The following is a 19,382-nucleotide window of genomic DNA, read 5'->3' as shown; positions in this document are numbered from 1 at the left end:
AGAGAGAGAGAGAGAGAGAAAGAGAGAGAGAGAGACGTATTAATTATTTAAAAAATCACTTTTCCTATTTATTAAAATATAACAAATTCTCATTTATCTTTTCCCGACGTTTTTAGTGGATCTATAGCCTTTGTTCTAAGAGCACGAGACTAGGAAAAGATTAAAAAAGAGGACAGAGGTCAGGAATCGACTACCTAATTATAATAATCGGTCAAACATATATTTATTTTATGCTGTGAGGAAGTCCATTGTATTTAGGTCAATTATACAAACACAGAATTTTTAATTGTACGAAACTCTCATAAAATAACTGAGAAACAAAAAGTGAGCATTCTGATTACCTATGTCATTAATGTCGTCATTCAAAGGTTGAAATATTTGAAATAAATTTTTAATTGTACGCTTCGAGATGATCCGGCTAAAGAAATGATTTACTGATAATTGTTTATTTTATTTTATTTTACAAACGCAAAATGCGTCAAAAAAATAATAATATTACATTTTCTATTAGTATCCCGAATGAAATGACTAAATAGAATTAATAATGTTTTCTAACTTTGAAATAAAAATGCAAATATTGTACCATTATATTTCGTTCATGTTGTCTTGTATGATCAGTATACTGTGTGTTATAGTAACCCACTACATTTGGGTAGCTTTGTTTCTTGTCAATCGAGCATTTTTCTCTCATAAAAATGAGACTCTAAGGTACAAAAAAATCAACAATACGATTTTTCCTATTACTTTAAAAAATAATATAAAAAAACAACAAGGATTCATTCTATAGAAATCTCCTTTCAGCCATAGTTTACATAATTTTTTCTAAATTCAAGGATTCTTTTAAAATGTTACTAGGATGAAACATTCATTTTATTTCATTTAAATAGTATAAAGTTTTTTCCCGGAGGTACGAGTGTGACAGCTTAAGCAACCAGAGTAACCATCTAAATTAATTAAAACCAACTAAAAGAGGAACAAAAATAATTTATACTTTCTAGTTCAACAGGAAACCAGGTCTAAGAATAATTTCTTGGTTATATAGATTTGGTACTGCCCAAGGGTTCTTAGAAAGAATATATACCAAACAAGAACCTTTTTGTTTTCTCAAAACTAAATAAATTAATTGCAAAAATAAAAATAAAATCGCTATGAATCTTTTTATTAGAAAGGTCTAATTAATATAAGTAGACATTTAAACTAGCTATATTGATTTTAAGGGGCTAATTGATATGAGTGGCAATTTAAACTAGCTATATTTATCTGAAGGGACTAATTGATATGAGTAGAAATTTAAACTAAGTATATTTATTTTTCATATAAGAACTCATTAGCATAGAAATATATAATATGAAAGCGGAGATTTAGATAAATTCAACTATTCCAACATTTGGAATAAAAATAGGTAATAGATAATTGACTGATACTCATAACGAGGTCTCATCTAGTTTTAACAGTGTTACTATGGTGACATACTTAATTTAATCAACATAAAATCTTACCTACTTATAAGAAAATCGTTACATTCCTCTTTTAAATCAACAGTTTGTTTTGAAATTTCTGGGTCTATGATACGTAACTTATTGACTTCATCAAAGTGCAGTCCGAGGCTTGTTACAGGGTCTGACATTTAATCCCACTTCTATCTTTTCTACACTTCGCACTTCCAAGATCTGTTTTTCACCACTCTATTAAAAAAAAAAAAAGTAATATTTTAAAAGAATAAATAAAAGTGGAATAAAACTTAATATGACGAGAGACTAATACTAGCCTTGTCTTTGTTGCTTAAAGGCGTGTGTTCATAAACGAATGCCAGTAACAAAAAAAATAAATATAAGTAAGCAGGGATAATGAGAGCTTTCACCAAGTCGCAATGACTGTAATGGATTTTAAAAAATGGACAGCAGTTATTGATTTTTTTTTGACAGGATGACGTAAAGAAAACCTCTCTAAGAACCGATGTCAACATTAGAATTTAGAAGTCTCATGACAGTCCTTTAGTAAATAAATGATTAAACAATTTTCACACGTTCTTAGATTACATATCTAATATTGGTTAATTTCATATGTTTCATTAGCTACTATATTACATTGATCAAGTGTGCTGTGAATTGATTTTGTAACCACTGTTCTAATCTCCTGATTATGAAGTCTGATCCTTTCTCAATGGTGTACACAGTAGTGTTTAGGGCATTCATGAAGTACTATCCGTGATAACAATGTTCTGAAATTCGTCCATCTGTCGTACACCCTAGCCTCCTATATTTAGAAATATATTACATTTAAACAGTGCTGATCTTTATAAATATCTAAAATGACTGATGGATCCAACTGTTTGTCATTGTATGACATAACTGTAGCAGCTGTCTGCCAGGCTTATAAATTTTTTAAGAATGATTTTAGATATTTGCCAGAACCTATTCTCTTTGACATATACATAATGGTAAGCACCTGCTTTCTTTAATGCTGTTGGAATGTTTCAAGTTGTATGACATTTCAAACTGAACCCTTCTTTTGTCCTCCAGCTTTACCAGCAAGCCAGGCTATGTGTGTTGGGTATGGAATTCAGTGATTTAGATATTTTTTCCCGTATGCTGAAGGTTCAAAACAGGACCATGCTTATCAAGTGTTTTCAAGTAAGTTTTGAGGTTGAACACACTCTGTTTTTCTTAAGTGGTGTCGATTTACTGTATTACCGTTGATTCTAGGAGTTGATGAAACATGGTACTGGTGTTAACAGAGAATTGACCAACACATATATTAAAAGATGCTCTGAAAAAGATATGACACTCAAAGTCAAAGAATCTCTTATAGACCTTGGAATTAAACTAGGTGAGTTTTTAGCTTTTTAAAACCTTATTAAATTTAAGACCTTTAGGAAAGATGATAGACCAGGGTTATTGGATTATTTCCTTGATAGGTTTGAAAGTTGTTGAACTTCTGGCTTAAGGCTTTTGTGATTTTGACGATTTACCTTTTAGTAGTAGAGAAACAGTTACTATTAGTGTAATGGAATTAAATTTTCATTTGTTTTCTGATAAAGACCTGCATTATATGTTTTGAATAGTACATATATCCACTTATTTAATTTTCATTAGAATTTCATAATAATCAGTTATTATCTTATGATATGATCACACAATCCAAATTTGAATTAATGAAGTAGTAGTTTTGTGTTTATCTTGGTTGAATTGAATCAGTAAATATTCACAAATTATATTCAATGCAGAGATAACAGAGATATTTTTTAGGTGTGTATTTGTTAATTAACATCATTTGATTTGATTTTTTTAATAACTGCTTTGTATAGGGTTATATTGATAACTTTAATATGGGATATAATTTTAAATTTATTATTTCGGTTGTTCATGAGTATATAGCAAGGGTCTTTACTGAGTCAACGGTTAATCTAATCTTGGATTATATCTTACTTAGTCAACTTTGCGATTTTAATATCCCCACAATTAAAAAATTTACTGCTGATTTTTTCTTGATGTAAAACATATCTAACAGAAGTAATCTTTTCATTATTAAAAATATCTCCTTGTAATTTTCTTAAATTTTGTTCTATAGCATTTAGTTGTTAATAGGAAATTCGTAACATAACATTGCTCAATGGATCAAATATTTTTATTCTTACAATAGTAATGCTCATTGTTATATCTGCTTCCAGTTGAATCACTTTTTGTCATTTTTATTTCAGGTATTCCAAGTCTTCTGATCCAATAATATCAAATATATATTTTCTTATTGATTTAATTTATGTTATACTATATTTGCACCATTCCTAATTTGAAGGAATATATGTGTTTTATGGAAAAATCATTAAATTTACATTGAATAAAAATTTTTGTCTATCATGGTCCTATATAGTCTTGGGGCAAATTTGCATTAATTAATTGGTATTCAAAACAGATACTGGCCTCATTAACCTAAATTGAATTAAAAACTGTCTTACTTGTCAGTTATTACCTTATTCATTATAATTCAGCTAAGTTGTTCGCACCAAACTAGAAAATACTTTCTAATTTATTAACCAGTTGGCCTAAGTACAAAAAAAAAAATTATGAAAATATTTACTTTATTAACTTCTTTGTCTATAAATTGAATTACAAAAGTATATCACTTTTCATTTTCTTGACATAACTGTTTTATTATTATCTTTTTTACGACAGTGATTAAAGAAAGATCTGCTTGTTTTCTATATTTAATCTATCTGCAACATTAGAGAACTTGAAAATCTTTGTGTACCCAATATTATTAACAATTTTTTACAGATTTATAGGTTTTTCTAAACTTCCCAAATTAGGCCTTGGGGACAGAATATTGATTTTGTAAACAAACACGAGCCAGAAACAGTGCAAGTTTGAATCTTGCATGGGTGGGTTAACTTTTATTTATATACAGACCTGCATAATTTTTCGTACTCTGGCTACAATCGGTTCGTAACCTGTCCAATAACCAACCCATCATTCCATCTCTAAAGATTTATTAACCAAATTAACAAACAAACTTTACTTGTTTATCTATCTTATTTCAACATTTAATATATGAGATAGTTGGTACTGAAATTGTTTTGTATAATTCTTGACAAAAATCAGGAACAACTAGACTCCACTAACTTTGTATCTAAATAGATTGATATTTTATTTGATTAAAGTTTACTTTAAACATATTTTTAATTTTTCAAAGTATATTTCTCAAATGTCCAGTTAAATATTTAAGATGTTTGGTGGGCAGCCATTTTTGATTTCTCACTTACTTTAGATTTCTGGACAAGGTTGTTATTATATATATATATATATTTTTTTTTTTAAACTTAGAAATAATCTATTTTTGACTTAACCAAAATGCAATGCTATTACTACAGTGATAGGTATAAAAATCACCCCTACATCAATAATTTTTCTATAAAATACATTAGAACTTAAATGGTTATTTGATTTCAGGTTCTTTTTTCTGTGATGCTGGTTGGTTAACTGAAAGCTGTGAAGTTCTAACCCATTGCAAAAATCTTTGTTTAACGATGCCAGACAATGAGGAAACTTGGCGGAAAACATTGGAATGTTGTTATAAGTATGGAAAACTATGTAAATGAATTTCAAATTTTAACAAAGCTCTTCCAATTCATATCTAAATATTGTTCAGTTGAAATTTGTATATATTTAGATTTTGTACAACTTACTTTTATATGGGAATATGATTGTTGATTACTAAGTTTTTGTTTTAGTAATTACCTAAAGTTGAAAAAGAAACGTTGAAAAAAATCATAAGATCTAGAGCGTATAGACTTTTCATGCTACAAAATTATCGCTCCAGCCATAACTTGACATGTTCAAAGTTGCAATAATTTTTGCTTCCTCACTACCGAAGGTAAGGAAGCTTTGTATTCATTCAGAAAGTTTAAATAAAATTTGTCCTTAGAATCGAAGAGTTCCGCTTGCATTTTACATCTTAGATGTCAAGCAACAAATTGGGTTTCACAATTGTCTATCTGTAGTCAAATTCATGTGACGGATGAGTTGGTATATGGTTGTCCAATATCAATTTTATATAATTCCATCTATTACTTTCTCTTACGCATGTGTAAATCTTTTTTCCTTCACTTTCCTGTATTTCGAAAACGGTTTGTCCAATTGCATATGGTCTATAGTTCTAGGAAAGTTGGGGATTAGTGTAGAATTGGCCTGATATCAAACATATTAAATTTCATCCCCGATTTTGGCTTATGTGTGTTCAAAGGTATTTTTCTTCACATAACTATATTTTAGAAAGAACAGATCATTGACCTTGAAATATAAACCAGTCTGTCAATTATGTACTCTATATAAATGGTGAGGAAATTATACTTATTCATATGCTTGGCAGCCTGTCTTTTTTAAAGGAAACAACCTTGTAATTTGGTCAAAAATGTTAATAATTTAATAAAAAAATATTTATACTGCAAATAAAAAAAGGTTACGCTTAGAATGGTATCGTATTGTCTTATGTAAAGTTATCGATGAGTAAATTTTACTCACGTAGAATTAAAGAACGTGCATATTGCATAAAACCACCACATATATAAGCAACTTATTTTAGGCAAATTTAACAATAATTTTTGATGAACTAATTTGCTCTAATAATTACATTTGGGAACATTTGCATTGTCTGAATTATAATTAAGAACTAAAAAAGGGCATAGGTCATGTCGGCCCTATGGTTTGTAACTGGCATTGCATCAGATATGTGCAACAGAACAAAACAAATAGTATAATTATGTACTTCAAAAAATTTAGTTACTGTCCTATGAATGGAGTTTTTACCCCTGTTCCTCTTGAAACCGAACTGCTAACACTGAAGTCTTTGGTATTCTCCATTCATCCGAGAAATATTTTACCTAAATATGATGTACTTAGATTTCTCTACTGAAAAAATAAAAAGAGAATCCTAAGCTACCACCATGTATTGACTGCCCTATCTTTTTGTAATCAACATTACTGCTGTGGTTTAGTTACATACTCTCACAGTTTCAGTCGAATTTAATGCCTTTCACCTTTATTTTTTTAATTTTTGCTCAAGTGGTTTGTATTGATGAATTGTTTATTATTGACCCATTTACCTTATATACAATCAATATGTATGTGGCAGATTTACTAAACAACTCAAAACACTGATTGGCAATGCTGTGTTTAAGTTACTTCTGCCAAGTGCATCATAATGGCATCGATCAGTTAATATTAACACTATGGTCTAAAACTTGCCCAATAACGTTGACCTTATCAATACTGGAGATTTGCTATCATTGACTTCAGACCACGCTCTAGTAGAGATAGTGAGAAGAGCAAATGTCATGAGGAGTAAATTTTACTCAACAATACCATTCCAGGGTTAACTCAGAATATATGATTGTCAGTTATTTAATTGAAATTATTGGATTCATTTATTTTTAAAATGTCAATTCACAACTAGTCATGATTTATGAATGTATGATCTTTAATATTAATTTAATTTGGTCCTGTTAATTTTTATTGAGTATTCTTAAAGATTTACAAGTATTATTTTTGTAATATTTACTGAATTTATTGAAACTACTAGCCATTTCTGGCCTATTTTGGTTACATGGGAACATTAAGCTCAATTTTAAAAATTGAAAATATCTTATATAAGTTGAAGTATAATATCTTTATGTATTGATATATTTTTAGACTTCTTCATGCAGAAGTTATATATTCACAGTATGATTCTGCAACTGAAACCAAACAGTTGGCTGAAGAATTAGTTGTCAAACTTAAGAATAAAGATAAAAGTATTTGTTTTGCTGGAATTTACACTCAGTTTTCACTCTACTGCTTCCACATGAGTCTCTACGATCTGGTAATACATCTTTTATTATTGAATAGTGAGAATATATTTTCTTTACCTATCATCATCATAAGTTTGTGATCATAAATAATGATAATATGCTCATGCTTACTGTTTATATTTTATTGTGATATGGGTTGAATACTACATACTGTTAACTTCTTTGTGATAACTGATAGATCAGTGTTGTAATATAATCCTTTGTTAAAAGTGTTGTATTATTAACCAGAATTCTTCCGGCTTGTTTTTTTTTTCATGTTAATCCTCATAAAAATTCCTTAATTGTCTGAAAAAAATGATACTTATAAATTTTTGTTTTATTTAATGTAGAACATGAAACAAATTTTTTTGTAGTTATATTTTTGTAATTTAGGTGTATTTACAGCTAGGTGTATTGCTGACAAATCACAAATATTCATGGTGATTTTGAAATCTAATCTTTTAAAAAAAGATTCACGTAAATGAACTCTTAATTTTTTTATTTTTTTCTTAACCTGTCATATTTTTCTGTCCTTATTGATAAGGCACAGGAAAATTTTAGTTGGACTAGTTACTTCCTTATTGATAAGGATTTACTTTGTCCTGACATTGAGCCTTTATATAGTCTTATCTATAACTTCTTTTCTTCTTACTGAATCCTTTTTTTGGATTGAAACTTTTTTCATATCTTCACTGCTATCCAGAGTTTGAACATAAAAATATTAGACGCTTTAAAGAAATAAGAAAATACATAAACATTTTATTTGAATAAAAAATTATGTTAATAATATAGTATTATAATTAATGAATCGAAAAATCAGAAGTTCTAATGGTGTGTGTTTTTATATATAATATATAATAGAGATTTGAAATTTAAAAAAAAAAAATAGTACAAACATGAATGTTATCTTATTTGAATTGATTTAAAGGTTATTGCCCTTTGATCCTGATGAATGATTTGAGGTGTATGTTTTGACTAGACTCTTAATATGTTTATTTATGGGAACCAGCTAGTATTCTAGTTGTATTTCGCATAGTAAAACTAATTAGTTTATTAGAAGAATATTGATTTGAATTATATAATCAGAACTTTTGAATAAGTTAATATTAATTGTTTTCTTTGTGCAAGCTAGTCATGATTTGGTCCATAGGCCTACAGGTACAGCGTAATGGCAGTTAAAGATCTTGGAGATGGTCAAGGCAATCCAAAAATTTTAATTGAAGCATTGTCCCAGGCTTCTAAATCGTGTGTAGTAAAGAGGGAGTTTACAAAAGCAGAGGCACTTTCTACAACAGCAGTGTATTACGCCAAGAAACTTTATGGTGAGAAACATCTTAAGCATGCTGACGCTCTCTTGGATTATGGATTTTATCTTCTTAACTCAGATTCTATGAAAGACAGCGTAACTGTTTATGAGGTAATTTCTTTTTGAAGTATATAGTTTGTTTCTTTATTAAAACAGAGAAAAAATTGAAAATTTTTCCTTAACTTCTTTATTTTTAATCCACCGATAAAAAAAACTCTCTCTCTCTCTCTCTCTTATTTTGTTCTTGATTAAATTAAAAATGTTGAAAAAACAAACACATTTATAAGATCTATAGATACTTTTTACATTTTTTTTTTTTAAACTATACTTGTATTATCTAATCATTGTTTTAATCTGAGTTTCTTTTTTACTAATCCTAAGCAATAGCTGCCATTGATATTTCAAAATATTGGAGGTTGTAGAATGGATTTGTCATTAATTTTTTTTTGTCATTAGGTTTTTCAATTTAAAAAAGTTGTATCATTTTTAAGATATGTATTTTTTCTTGCTAGGCTTAAGTATTATAAATATTCCGTTTTATTTTTATTTTAGATGGCATTAAATTTGAAGGAAGAAGTTTTTGGAAGTTTAAATCTTCATGTAGCTGTTACTCACGAAGAGCTTGCATATGCTCTGTATGTTCATGAATATAGTTCTGGCCGGTTTTATCAAGCTAGGTGTGTTATATATTTAGATTCGTGTAAAATTAATTTTATTAACAGGACTATTTATAAATAATATTTTATTATTATTAATCTTAAAACTGTTCATGAATGATGATCTAGTTACTCTTAACATGTTAGGATATATTAATAATGTCAGTGTTGAAGTTGTTTGATCTATAAAGAAAAAAATAACTGGCCTATGAATTCATCCTTAGTCCTTTAACAATGGAAGCAATAGCTTATATCCTTTCTTTTGTGTAGTAACGTTCCTATTTAATAGCATCTACTTAAACTCATTTATTTGTTATGGGATCATTTTTGTTAATATTTTCTAAATAATACAATTGTTTATTTATATTTGTGAATTTTTAAAAGTAGGAAGCATGCTGAGAAAGCTATAGCAATGATGATGCAACTCCTGCCTAAAGAGCATTTGCTGTTAGCTTCAGCTCAGCGTGTCAAAGCCTTGATCCTTGAAGAGATTGCTTTGGACCATATGTCAGATTTTTCTGAAGATCGTGAGTTTTTTTCTATTATTTTTAGTTTTTTAAAAGGAAAATATAGTATAGATATTATTTTTATTTTACTAACCCATTATTTTATTTTTTTTAAAGTTCATTTATAATTATTTTTCAGTATGAGTATACAATTCAAAATAAATAATTATGTGTTAAAGGTAGAAGCTACTACCACCATTTTATTTTCTCACATATCCTAATAAAATATGAAAATATGTAATAAGTATCTAATTTTTCACATTTAAAAATTGTTTTTGTTTAATTATATTAGTCATATATGTTTAGTCTTAATTGTAGAAACCGGATTTTCATGAAGTAGGAAAACGAAAATGTGCAATATAAAACCTAAGTGTGTTTAAAACATCCAAATCAAGCAAAAATTTACTTTATTGTTTAATTTATAATATTAATAATATATTAATATATTTATAATATTAACAAGGAAAGCTTGTCTAAATTTTTTGAATTAAAGTAAATTCACTAATTTCCTTTTTTACAGTATATTCAACTCCTTACATGTTAAATAATACTAAACTATTCTATGATTTAAATAAGGAAAAAATAATAATATAAATTTATATGTAATTTGGGAAAGCATTAAATTTTAAGCTTTGAAAATAGAAATCGTCTAATGTAGGTAAAAAAAAAGTCCAAAATATGGAATTTTATGGAGCAAAATTCAAATTTGTACAGTTTATTAGCCCAAATACATGCAATTTTGTACAATATTGAATTTCAGTATATTATTAAGTAAATTGTGAATCAGATGGATAATGTGTACGTTAACTTAGAAATCTTGTATCTACTTATGATTTTTTAAGTCCTGTAGCTAGAGAGGAATTGGGTTTGTCATCTCCCACAGATCTTGGCAATTACCGAGTCAAACTGGAACTAATGGTCACAACTATAGAACTATAAGATCGTGGAATTGTGGAACCATATGGAGAACTAATATCGAGATAAAGCTAATATAACATGTATCATAAACCATCAACTGAAAATTATTTGGTGGTTTCCTAACATTTTATTTAAATGGCTTTTGATGAATTTCTGATAAATTTGTAAATGAAACAATGATTTTACATTTAAAAGTAAAATACAAAATGTGCAGAATCCCAAAAGTTTCTGTTATACCAGAACTAATAAAACAAACCTTTTCATGATTCAATTACTGTTGAGGTTTGGTTGAATTTGGAGCTAGAGAAAAAAATATGCAATTGCATAAAAAATCATCCTATTAGTATTATTAATGACATAATTTTATATTTATGCAGTTTTTTAACATGTGAAGTTATATTATGTAAGTATTTAATGTTATAGTTATAATTTTTTTTTTACTTTTAAAAAAATGGAAGCATAATTTAAGTTGATTGTAATGTAGTTTTTAAAAATAATGATTTGTGGGTTATTATAAAAAATAGATTATATGTTCATATTTTGAATTAGACACCTTGCAATGTTTTATATTGCAAGATATCTAAATGTTTTAAATATGAATCTGAAAATATGATTTAGACTAATCTTTTTCTCAGTTCTTGAAACTGTAAGTTTGGAATCAAAATGTACAGTCCAAAAGTTTATTCATTTTATTAATGTTATTATTGTTAGTTATAGCCTTAGTATATCTGTTGCTTAAATTATATACTAAAAAAATACAAATTATATAATGCTGGCATTGGGTTATTTTATGGTAAGATCATTAAAAAATTTCAATGGAATATTTTCTGTTTCTTTTGAACTATGCAATTAACTCGCTGAGTTTAGTCATTAAGAACTGTGTAATCCTGTTTTAAAAAATCCAGGTTTTTAATTTGCCGTTTTATGCCTATCATTAGAACTGCTTTTGAGAAAGTTTATGTTTTTGATCCATAATTATTGGATATCATTGACTATAATATTGGATCTCATTAAACAGAAAATGTTTGTTTTCTAACCGCAATTTTTACCTATTATATTTCTCTCTAAAATATTATCCATCTCATCTGAATATAAAAAGTAAAATATTCTACATTATTCTTTTGTGAAATATCTAAATATGTACCTATAATTATTGGGATATTTAGTGGAAATGTGAAGATAACTTTAAAATTTAGTTTCTTTTTTAGAGAACAAACTTCTGTTTGAAGCCGAAACTCTCCATAAAGATGCACTTAGACTTGCGAGATTAAGTTTTGGAGAGGATAATGTACAGACAGCAAAACATTATGGAAACCTTGGGAGACTGTATCAGAGTATGCGGAGATATAAGGTATGTCTGCCAAGTTGACATCACCTAGTGGTTTTGTTCAAAAAATTATTTTCTTAATATCAATCTCTAAATTTTATATTGAGCAAATCCTCCTTTTCTAATATTCATTTTATTTTCATAATGTCCTTTAACAAAGGTACTGGTTCGTTATAATTAGTTAGTGATCTTCTCTTTTTGATAAATTTGTGTTTAATTTTACTAATTGTTTTTCTTTCTTCAATACCAAAAGTAGTGAAGCTTTATATTTACTAAGAAATGAAAAATGTCCTTGGATCTAAAATTTTCAACAGTACTTTAATTTTTTCAATTCACATAGTCAAAATTTGATAAAAGTTGAAGGGAAGTCGATTCGAGAGTTATCGAATTTTCATGATATTTAATTTTAAAAATGGTAGTTTGATTTTGTATTTGTGACATTTGGTTGGGCGATTATCTGTGAAATGAAGTAGCTAGTTTGTGGTACCAAGCATAGGATTTTCTGAAGAAGGTCGTACCCTTTTTCGGGGGTTCTAGTGGCTCGCTTATTCTCCATCTTTAACACAAGGATATGATTAAACTTTTTCCTATGCTCTGTTGACATTAGGACTTTATGAATAGAATGGGGGATGAAAGAAAGATTAAATGGTTGATTGAGGCAAGCCCAGATGGAAAGTATCCGCAAAGCTGACTGAGACAGATTTTTACGGATTATGTTACCAGACTTGGTAGAATAAGATATAAATGATTGTGACAATTGGAGAAAATGGACAGGAGAAAGAAGAACAAATTCAGTTGGTTGAACCTATTAGTTCTAAGCAAAAATTTGAATTTTTAATCTTGTAGATAAGAAACATCCCAACATGTTAGCATTTGTAGTGTGCCTGATCAAAGGTCAAGAGAGGTAATGTAACATTCTAAACATTCTGAATTGAATGAAAAGGAACATCCGTGGTATATTGTGAATAATTTTGTTGACATGATGGTATTATTATGTTAGGTTTTAATTAACAGAAATATGGCCATCTTACATAGGTTTATTACTCCTGTAGAAGATGACAACCATTTTTAATTAGAAAAGAATAACTTCATTCTATATACATGTTTAAAAGTATGTATTTATATCTAAACCATTAAATCTGATATTATTAACTCCCAATATTTTGAAAGTACCAGTTCAGAGGTTTAAAATTATCCCTCAATTTTGAAAATTTTGCTTGTTTGTGTCATCAGTGGAGTGTCCATTGCAAAGGGGTCTAAATATCTATACTTTTGAGTTGGAACAGCCCCGGAGTATTTATAGGGGAGTATGTTTCATTGGAGAGATCTGTTCTGTTAGGAGAAGTTTCACTGTTTTATAACTTTATTTAATTCTGTTATATTTGTTATGTCTGTTATATATTTATTTGACTCTGTAACACTTTTTAACTCTGTTAGATCTGTTGTATCTTTATTTGAATCTGTAACTGTATTATATCTTTATTTGACTCTGTAACTGTATTATATCTTTATTTAACTCTGTTAAAGCAGTATGATGAGGTGACAACTTCAGTAGTTTTCTATTTTTGTATATTTATCATTGTTTATGTTTGTTAGCTATTATCAATGATAAATTCTGTTTATAGGAGGCAGAATCAATGCATTTAAAAGCTATTGAAATCAAAGAAAAATTGCTTGGGGATGATGATTATGAAGTTGGTCTAAGTGTTGGGCATCTTGCAAGCCTTTATAATTACCACATGAAAGAGTATAAGAAGGCAGAACTTTTGTACTTCAGATCCATTAGGATAAGTAAGCACCCTCAACATATAATGTGGCTTATTTTTTGTTTTGACAATTTAGGAATGATCTACTTCAGGTATCATTGTTTTCCAGGTCTTAAGTTATTCTCAGAGACATATTCTGGTCTGGAATATGACTACAGAGGTCTTATGCATGTTTACGAGTCATTAGGAGACTATGATAATTCAACCAAGTACATGACCATCATTGCTAGATGGAAACGGTTACGAGAAGAATCCGAAACGAGAAGGAACCCACCACTCTTGCTCACTGGTGCACCCACTCCTATAGAAGAACTGCAAGATATGTTCTCTCTATGCAGTGAAGCTGTTAGTATTCTTTTTTTTCTTTTAGAAGTAGCTAATGACTTTTGCACATTCGTTGCAATGTAATAATAATAAAACTAAAAATTAATTATTATTTCACTTCCAGGTGATAATAGGGAATTCATGCAATTTTTATAAAAACGCTGCACATAAGATAGCACTTAGCTCTAAAACTATTTATTTTACAAAAGAAAATGTTTAAAACAAAAGTTGCAGAGAATTCAATGAATCATAAATTTTATTGTATTTTTCTTTTTTTTTATAGGAGGCACCAAACAGAAGATGTTTTGAAAAAACTGGTTTTTTGGAACCAGTTTTCAAAAAAGCGATGAATCCTTAAGTGTGGTGGTGGTAGCAAACTTAGTATGTTATTTAGGATGTCAAAATGTACTATATCACCAAGTTCCATCTCTCCCGCACTTTTTTACAGGTGAGGGTAGCTATTATCTGGGCTTGTTAGTAGAGAGAGAGAAATGCTTTAATCCTCCATGCTACCCAAATATATCGGGTTGCTACATTACACAGCATACTAATAAATCCATGATCGGACATATATAAATTACATATATTACATTTACATGATATAGTAAAAAAGAAAGAAAACAGTTTTTTAAATAAAAAAATTCAAGTTTGCATTTCAATTTATCTTTTATTTTTTACTTGTCTCTTTAAATTCTCTGCTTAAATCATTCATCAAACTCAACATTTTTATTTTTTTTGTAAAATATGGTATTATTTATTATGCTTAAGAATTTTTTCTTTAAAAAAATTCATATTTTTATGAACATTAACTGCTGTGTACAGCTTTTGTGGCAGAAATGCCATCAGTGGGTTAGAGAGTAGATATATTTAAGTATAAATAAATCAAAAATTGTGAGTAACTTATGTTTTTTCTACTTAATAGATTTTTTAGTAAAATAAGAATATGAAGATCATATAAGTTACAAACAATATTTATAAATTTTCAAATGTTTTCCTAAAATATGAAAAGATCATTATTCTGTAAAACATTTTTTTTTAAAGTTCATTAATATGTTTGAAAATTTAATTTCAATTATTAAAAATGAAAAACATTAGATATTTAAACAAATCAAAGTTGATTGTGTTAGCGATAAAAATCATTGAGTAAATTTTAGCAATAATAAGTAAATGAGACTGTAAAAATGTTATGTGGTCAACTTTATTATTAAAAAATCTTTTTAATAGTTGAAATAATATTTTCTGCAATAGTTTGTTATAAACAATTTATTTGTTTCAGGCGGCAGTTTAGAAGATATTGTGATCACAGTACACTACTATTTTTGAATGTTTATGCAGGTTAATCAAAATGAAACTTATGATATTGTAATTATTATCTGTGTCCCGAGCGGAAAAGGAATTAACCAAGGAAAATAAAATAAATGTTCTATATATTACGTTAAGGAGATGTAACAGCCGCAAAGCAACGTTTTCTTAAATGCTGACTAATGTATTATCTGACCTTTTATGATTCGAGTATTTTAATGATTTAATCCAAAGTGGTAAGGATGAATTAATTTATATTTCATATAGTAATAGTTCAGTCCTGCCACTGTAGAAAACTTTTAACAAATACTTGTAACATTTTTTTGTTCTATAATCTTTATTTTCAGCTGAATCCTTTTTTAGTGCAATAAATTTAGTCTATTAACTATGATATGGAAAAAACAAAACAAAAAAAAACTAGTCAAAAATGAACTTGTGGTCTCTTTTAAAATCTGATTATAGAAATTTACTTTTTAATTCAGTATTTTAGGCTTTATGGGGTTGATATAATGTATAAAATGTAAAAAGAAGATAAAAATGTGGTGCTAAGGCCATGATATAACTTTTACTTTAATTACTGGCATTTAATACTTATTTGCTCAGGGGATTTTTAATTTTGTACTACATTCTGGCTGTTTTATTTAATTTAAAATTATATTTTTATTTTTTTAATAAAAATTTCGCTGATTAGTTACATTTTAATAATTAGTTGTGAAAAAGTTATTTATGTATAAATAATTGTCCAATATTAATATCTTTATTCCATTTTGTTTATATGTAAATACTTGTCATTTGTTACTTTGTATTGTTTTTGCTATGTGATTATTATTTTTTGTATTTAACAGATTGTTTATATTATAGATATAGATATTTTGTTATAAATGTGGTTTTATAAAATAGATACATTTTTATTTAATGAGACTGCAATATGCGAATGTAAAGAATTATAATTATATAAGTTCTACCACAAAGCGAATCGATTTGTTAAAATGTTTTTAGCTCTGTAACAGTATTTTCATTATTTTATTGATGTAAACTAATTTATTCTGTGTATGTAAACAATAAATGAAAAGGGTTATAAATTGTTCAAAAATATAATTGTTTAATTTACTAAAGATGATTTATTGTATTTATTCAAAACTTTGTGGAGAGATTTTCTCATTTGTTAATAGCCTGTGAATAAATGTTGTTTTAGAAGTTTAAATTTTTTCTTATAGAATATGTAGCCTTTGTAAATAAGTGATTTAACCAAAAATTTAAAATTTTCAAGAGATTACTTTCCAAAAATGTGTTGATGTTTTATGATAAAAAAACAGATAAGGTGTAATTCAACACTGTGATGTCTCCCTACCACATTTGTTTCAGACAGTCATTTATAGACAATATAAACTGCACCTTGTTTGATCTATTAGTTGATAAAAGTGTTTTCTATTAGTTAACCAATCATTCCTCGAAGATACAGATGAAATGCCTTACCATATAATCTGCTAGTAAGAACTATAGTTTCTGGGGTTGTTTTCAACTGGACATAACGTACTTCAATGTATCAGTTTAAAGGGTGTACAAACTACACCATATTATAAAAAAACAATTAATACTAATAACTCCTAATTTGTGGCTTATGAATTTATTTAACCCATACAGCATGCTGTTAAAAAGACGTGATAAGTCTCCTACATGTTTTCAGGTAATTATTTTTGTTTATTCAGCAGTTATAAGTAGCGACTATATTTATTTTGATTTATAGGGAATCATCCTTGAATATATAGGAAAATTCCTGAAAAACTTCTAATGGTTATCATCACTCAGTTGATATTTATTTGAAACATGGAGGAAAAATATTATATTAGTGTATTTGTAAGATTTTTATAATTTTGGAGAGGTTGTTTTGATTGCTATCTAATATTTAAGAGACTATGTTTGTTAAATATGACTTGAAATATATTTCGAGTCTTCTTTCCTTGCCAATTATTAGAATATATAGAAACAATGAATCCCTGGGACCAGAGATGATTCCAGGAGAGTTTCTGGAACAAGGTGGGAGTTGCCTCGCAGATAAGCTATGCAAATTAGGAACAAGCATTTGGGAAGCAGGAAAGCTACCGGAACAATGGAAGGAATCACTGATTGTCATAATTTATAAGAGGAAAAGAGTAAATAGTTTAAGATTTTCTCAATTGCTCTGTATAATTGCATAGTGTCACTAGTGGAGAGACAGCTTGGAAATTAACAGGTTGTTTTCAGAGCGAATTGGTTGAATTTTCGCTCATAGATTGCCCATGGAAAAAATGCAAGAGTTTATTAATGACTGATTTATTAAAATCAGTGTGGTTGCAATTCAATGGTTTTAGGGTGGCTTATGACACGGAACTAGAGAGCAGATCTATAATACAATGCATGATCTGGGCTTAAATACATGATACGCTTGGCGATGGCTACTGTGGAGAACATGGTCAGTAGATTTAAGTTGAAGGAAACATTTGGCGAGTCCTTTGCAGTTGGTTCAGGCCTTAGGTGATGTGACTCATTAGTCCCACTCCTTTTAAATTTTGTCCTGGAAACCAGCAGCAGAAGGGCAGGATTAAATAATGGAGGGACAATGTGACTCAACTATATGCATATGCAGACAATGTGGTCATTGCAGGGCGATCACTTCAAGCAGTGAATGATGCTCTGTAGATTGGAAGATGGGATACAGAAAATGGGTACCTGTGTCAATAGGACATAACTAGAATCCTTATTTTACAGAAGAAGAAACCCACACATCCACCACATTATTATGTTGTACATACACCCAGCACTATGTTGTAGGCAATCGCACCTTTCAGACAGTATCGAGCTTTGCCTACCTGGGGTCCAACATTAATGACATCCAATAGAAGAGGAAATAGCAGCTGGAATAATGGCTGCCAATACAACCCACTTTTCTCTTGTGAGTCTTATGAAAAGTAGAAAATTGAGCCGTGCAACCAAGTTTAGACCATACAAGGCAAATGATTCGACCTGTTGCTACATATGTGTGATACTTGGACCCTTAGGAAGTCAACGGCAAACGGCTTAGATCATTTTTAAATTTATTCTAAGAGGGATAGTAGAGGGAAGGAGCTCTCTGCATAAAACAAACAAGGAAGTTTCCTTAATGTAGAGTGATATAGCTATATCCCATTTCGCTAGAGTTAAGCTTATGAAATGGTTGGGACATATAATGGATCCTAAAAATGGATAAAGCGAAGACAACAAGAAGGTTATATCATAACAGAATGGAATTAGGTCTGGGGGACGACCCAAGGGAAGATGGATCACGCAAAGGATATAAGAAAAACGTAATATCTATTAGTTGCGCAACCAACAGGGATGACTGGGCAGGCCAAAGACTGCTACATGCGTCTACTGCGCCAAAAATGAATGAATGAGATCTATCAGGTAATAGCACACTTATCAGGATTACGCCCCAATACACAGTCACATCTTCAAATTTCAAAAAGAAGCTTAGGCAGTGATGCCGATTCATTGTTTTAGCATGCCGAGTAATTCTATCTGCCCCTGGACACGAAAAATGCTCCAAAGTAGTATCCATCACAGAGCTCAAAAATAACTCTACCCTGCTATGTTCAAAAAGTCAAATAATCCGCCCTGGACCCTAAAAATGGATCTATCCCGAATCCCATAAATAAATCCAACCCGGGACCCAAAATAAAATGCGACCAAGACCAAAAAATTAAATCCAACCCGTACACAAAAAATAAATATGGCATGGGCCAGGTCATACGTCTATGTTCTAGAAAAAAGTGTCTAAGCATTAACTAAAGAAACTAGTCGAAAGATCAACATATGACGTAAAGCCATTTTACCCAAAACGTCCGATCTAACCAATTACCCAACTAAGTGTAAAATACCCAAAAATGGCGTAAAAATAGCGCAGAGCTGATCAGGCGCCCATCTCATACTTAAGGCCA

General features: G+C 29.0%; 2 protein-coding genes across 6 annotated transcripts in view; one reads left to right on the top strand and one right to left on the bottom strand.

Moving 5' to 3' along the window:
* Positions 1-2,228, bottom strand: part of IFT20 (intraflagellar transport 20) — a 15,888-nt gene extending 13,660 nt beyond the window's left edge. The window contains exons 1-2 of one of the 2 annotated variants that reach the window (XM_014425874.2): positions 2,088-2,228; positions 1,504-1,685 (exon numbers count right to left, since the gene is read on the bottom strand). In XM_014425874.2, the coding sequence (XP_014281360.1) occupies positions 1,504-1,627 (124 nt within the window). In that variant the 5' untranslated portion in view covers positions 1,628-1,685; positions 2,088-2,228. Of the gene's footprint in view, positions 1-1,503; positions 1,686-1,768; positions 2,060-2,087 lie in introns of those variants that run through there. The other variant, XM_014425873.3, reaches the window with a different exon arrangement.
* Positions 2,229-2,305: 77 nt separating this feature from the next.
* Positions 2,306-16,630, top strand: Pat1 (Protein interacting with APP tail-1). Of its 4 annotated transcripts, none has more exons than XM_014425872.3 (13): positions 2,306-2,440; positions 2,523-2,633; positions 2,706-2,829; positions 4,947-5,073; positions 7,185-7,353; positions 8,472-8,738; positions 9,180-9,304; positions 9,671-9,810; positions 11,916-12,058; positions 13,660-13,825; positions 13,910-14,145; positions 14,408-14,572; positions 15,401-16,630. In XM_014425872.3, the coding sequence occupies exons 1-12, from the start codon at positions 2,312-2,314 to the stop codon at positions 14,480-14,482; spliced, it is 1,812 nt and encodes a 603-aa protein (XP_014281358.1). In that variant the 5' UTR covers positions 2,306-2,311; the 3' UTR covers positions 14,483-14,572; positions 15,401-16,630. The 4 variants fall into 4 exon arrangements, with proteins under 4 accessions (XP_014281358.1, XP_014281356.1, XP_014281357.1 ...); XM_014425870.3 differs by having other exon boundaries at positions 11,904-12,058; XM_014425871.3 differs by having other exon boundaries at positions 9,668-9,810.
* The last annotated feature ends 2,752 nt before the right edge of the window (positions 16,631-19,382 follow it).

This window comes from Halyomorpha halys, unplaced genomic scaffold (genome assembly GCF_000696795.3).
Source record: "Halyomorpha halys isolate HHAL.00 unplaced genomic scaffold, Hhal_1.1 Scaffold540.1, whole genome shotgun sequence".
In the NCBI taxonomy this organism is placed as follows: Eukaryota; Metazoa; Arthropoda; class Insecta; order Hemiptera; family Pentatomidae; genus Halyomorpha; species Halyomorpha halys.
The sequence above is the reverse complement of the archived record's forward strand: the minus strand, read 5'-3'. Positions and strand labels throughout refer to the sequence as shown.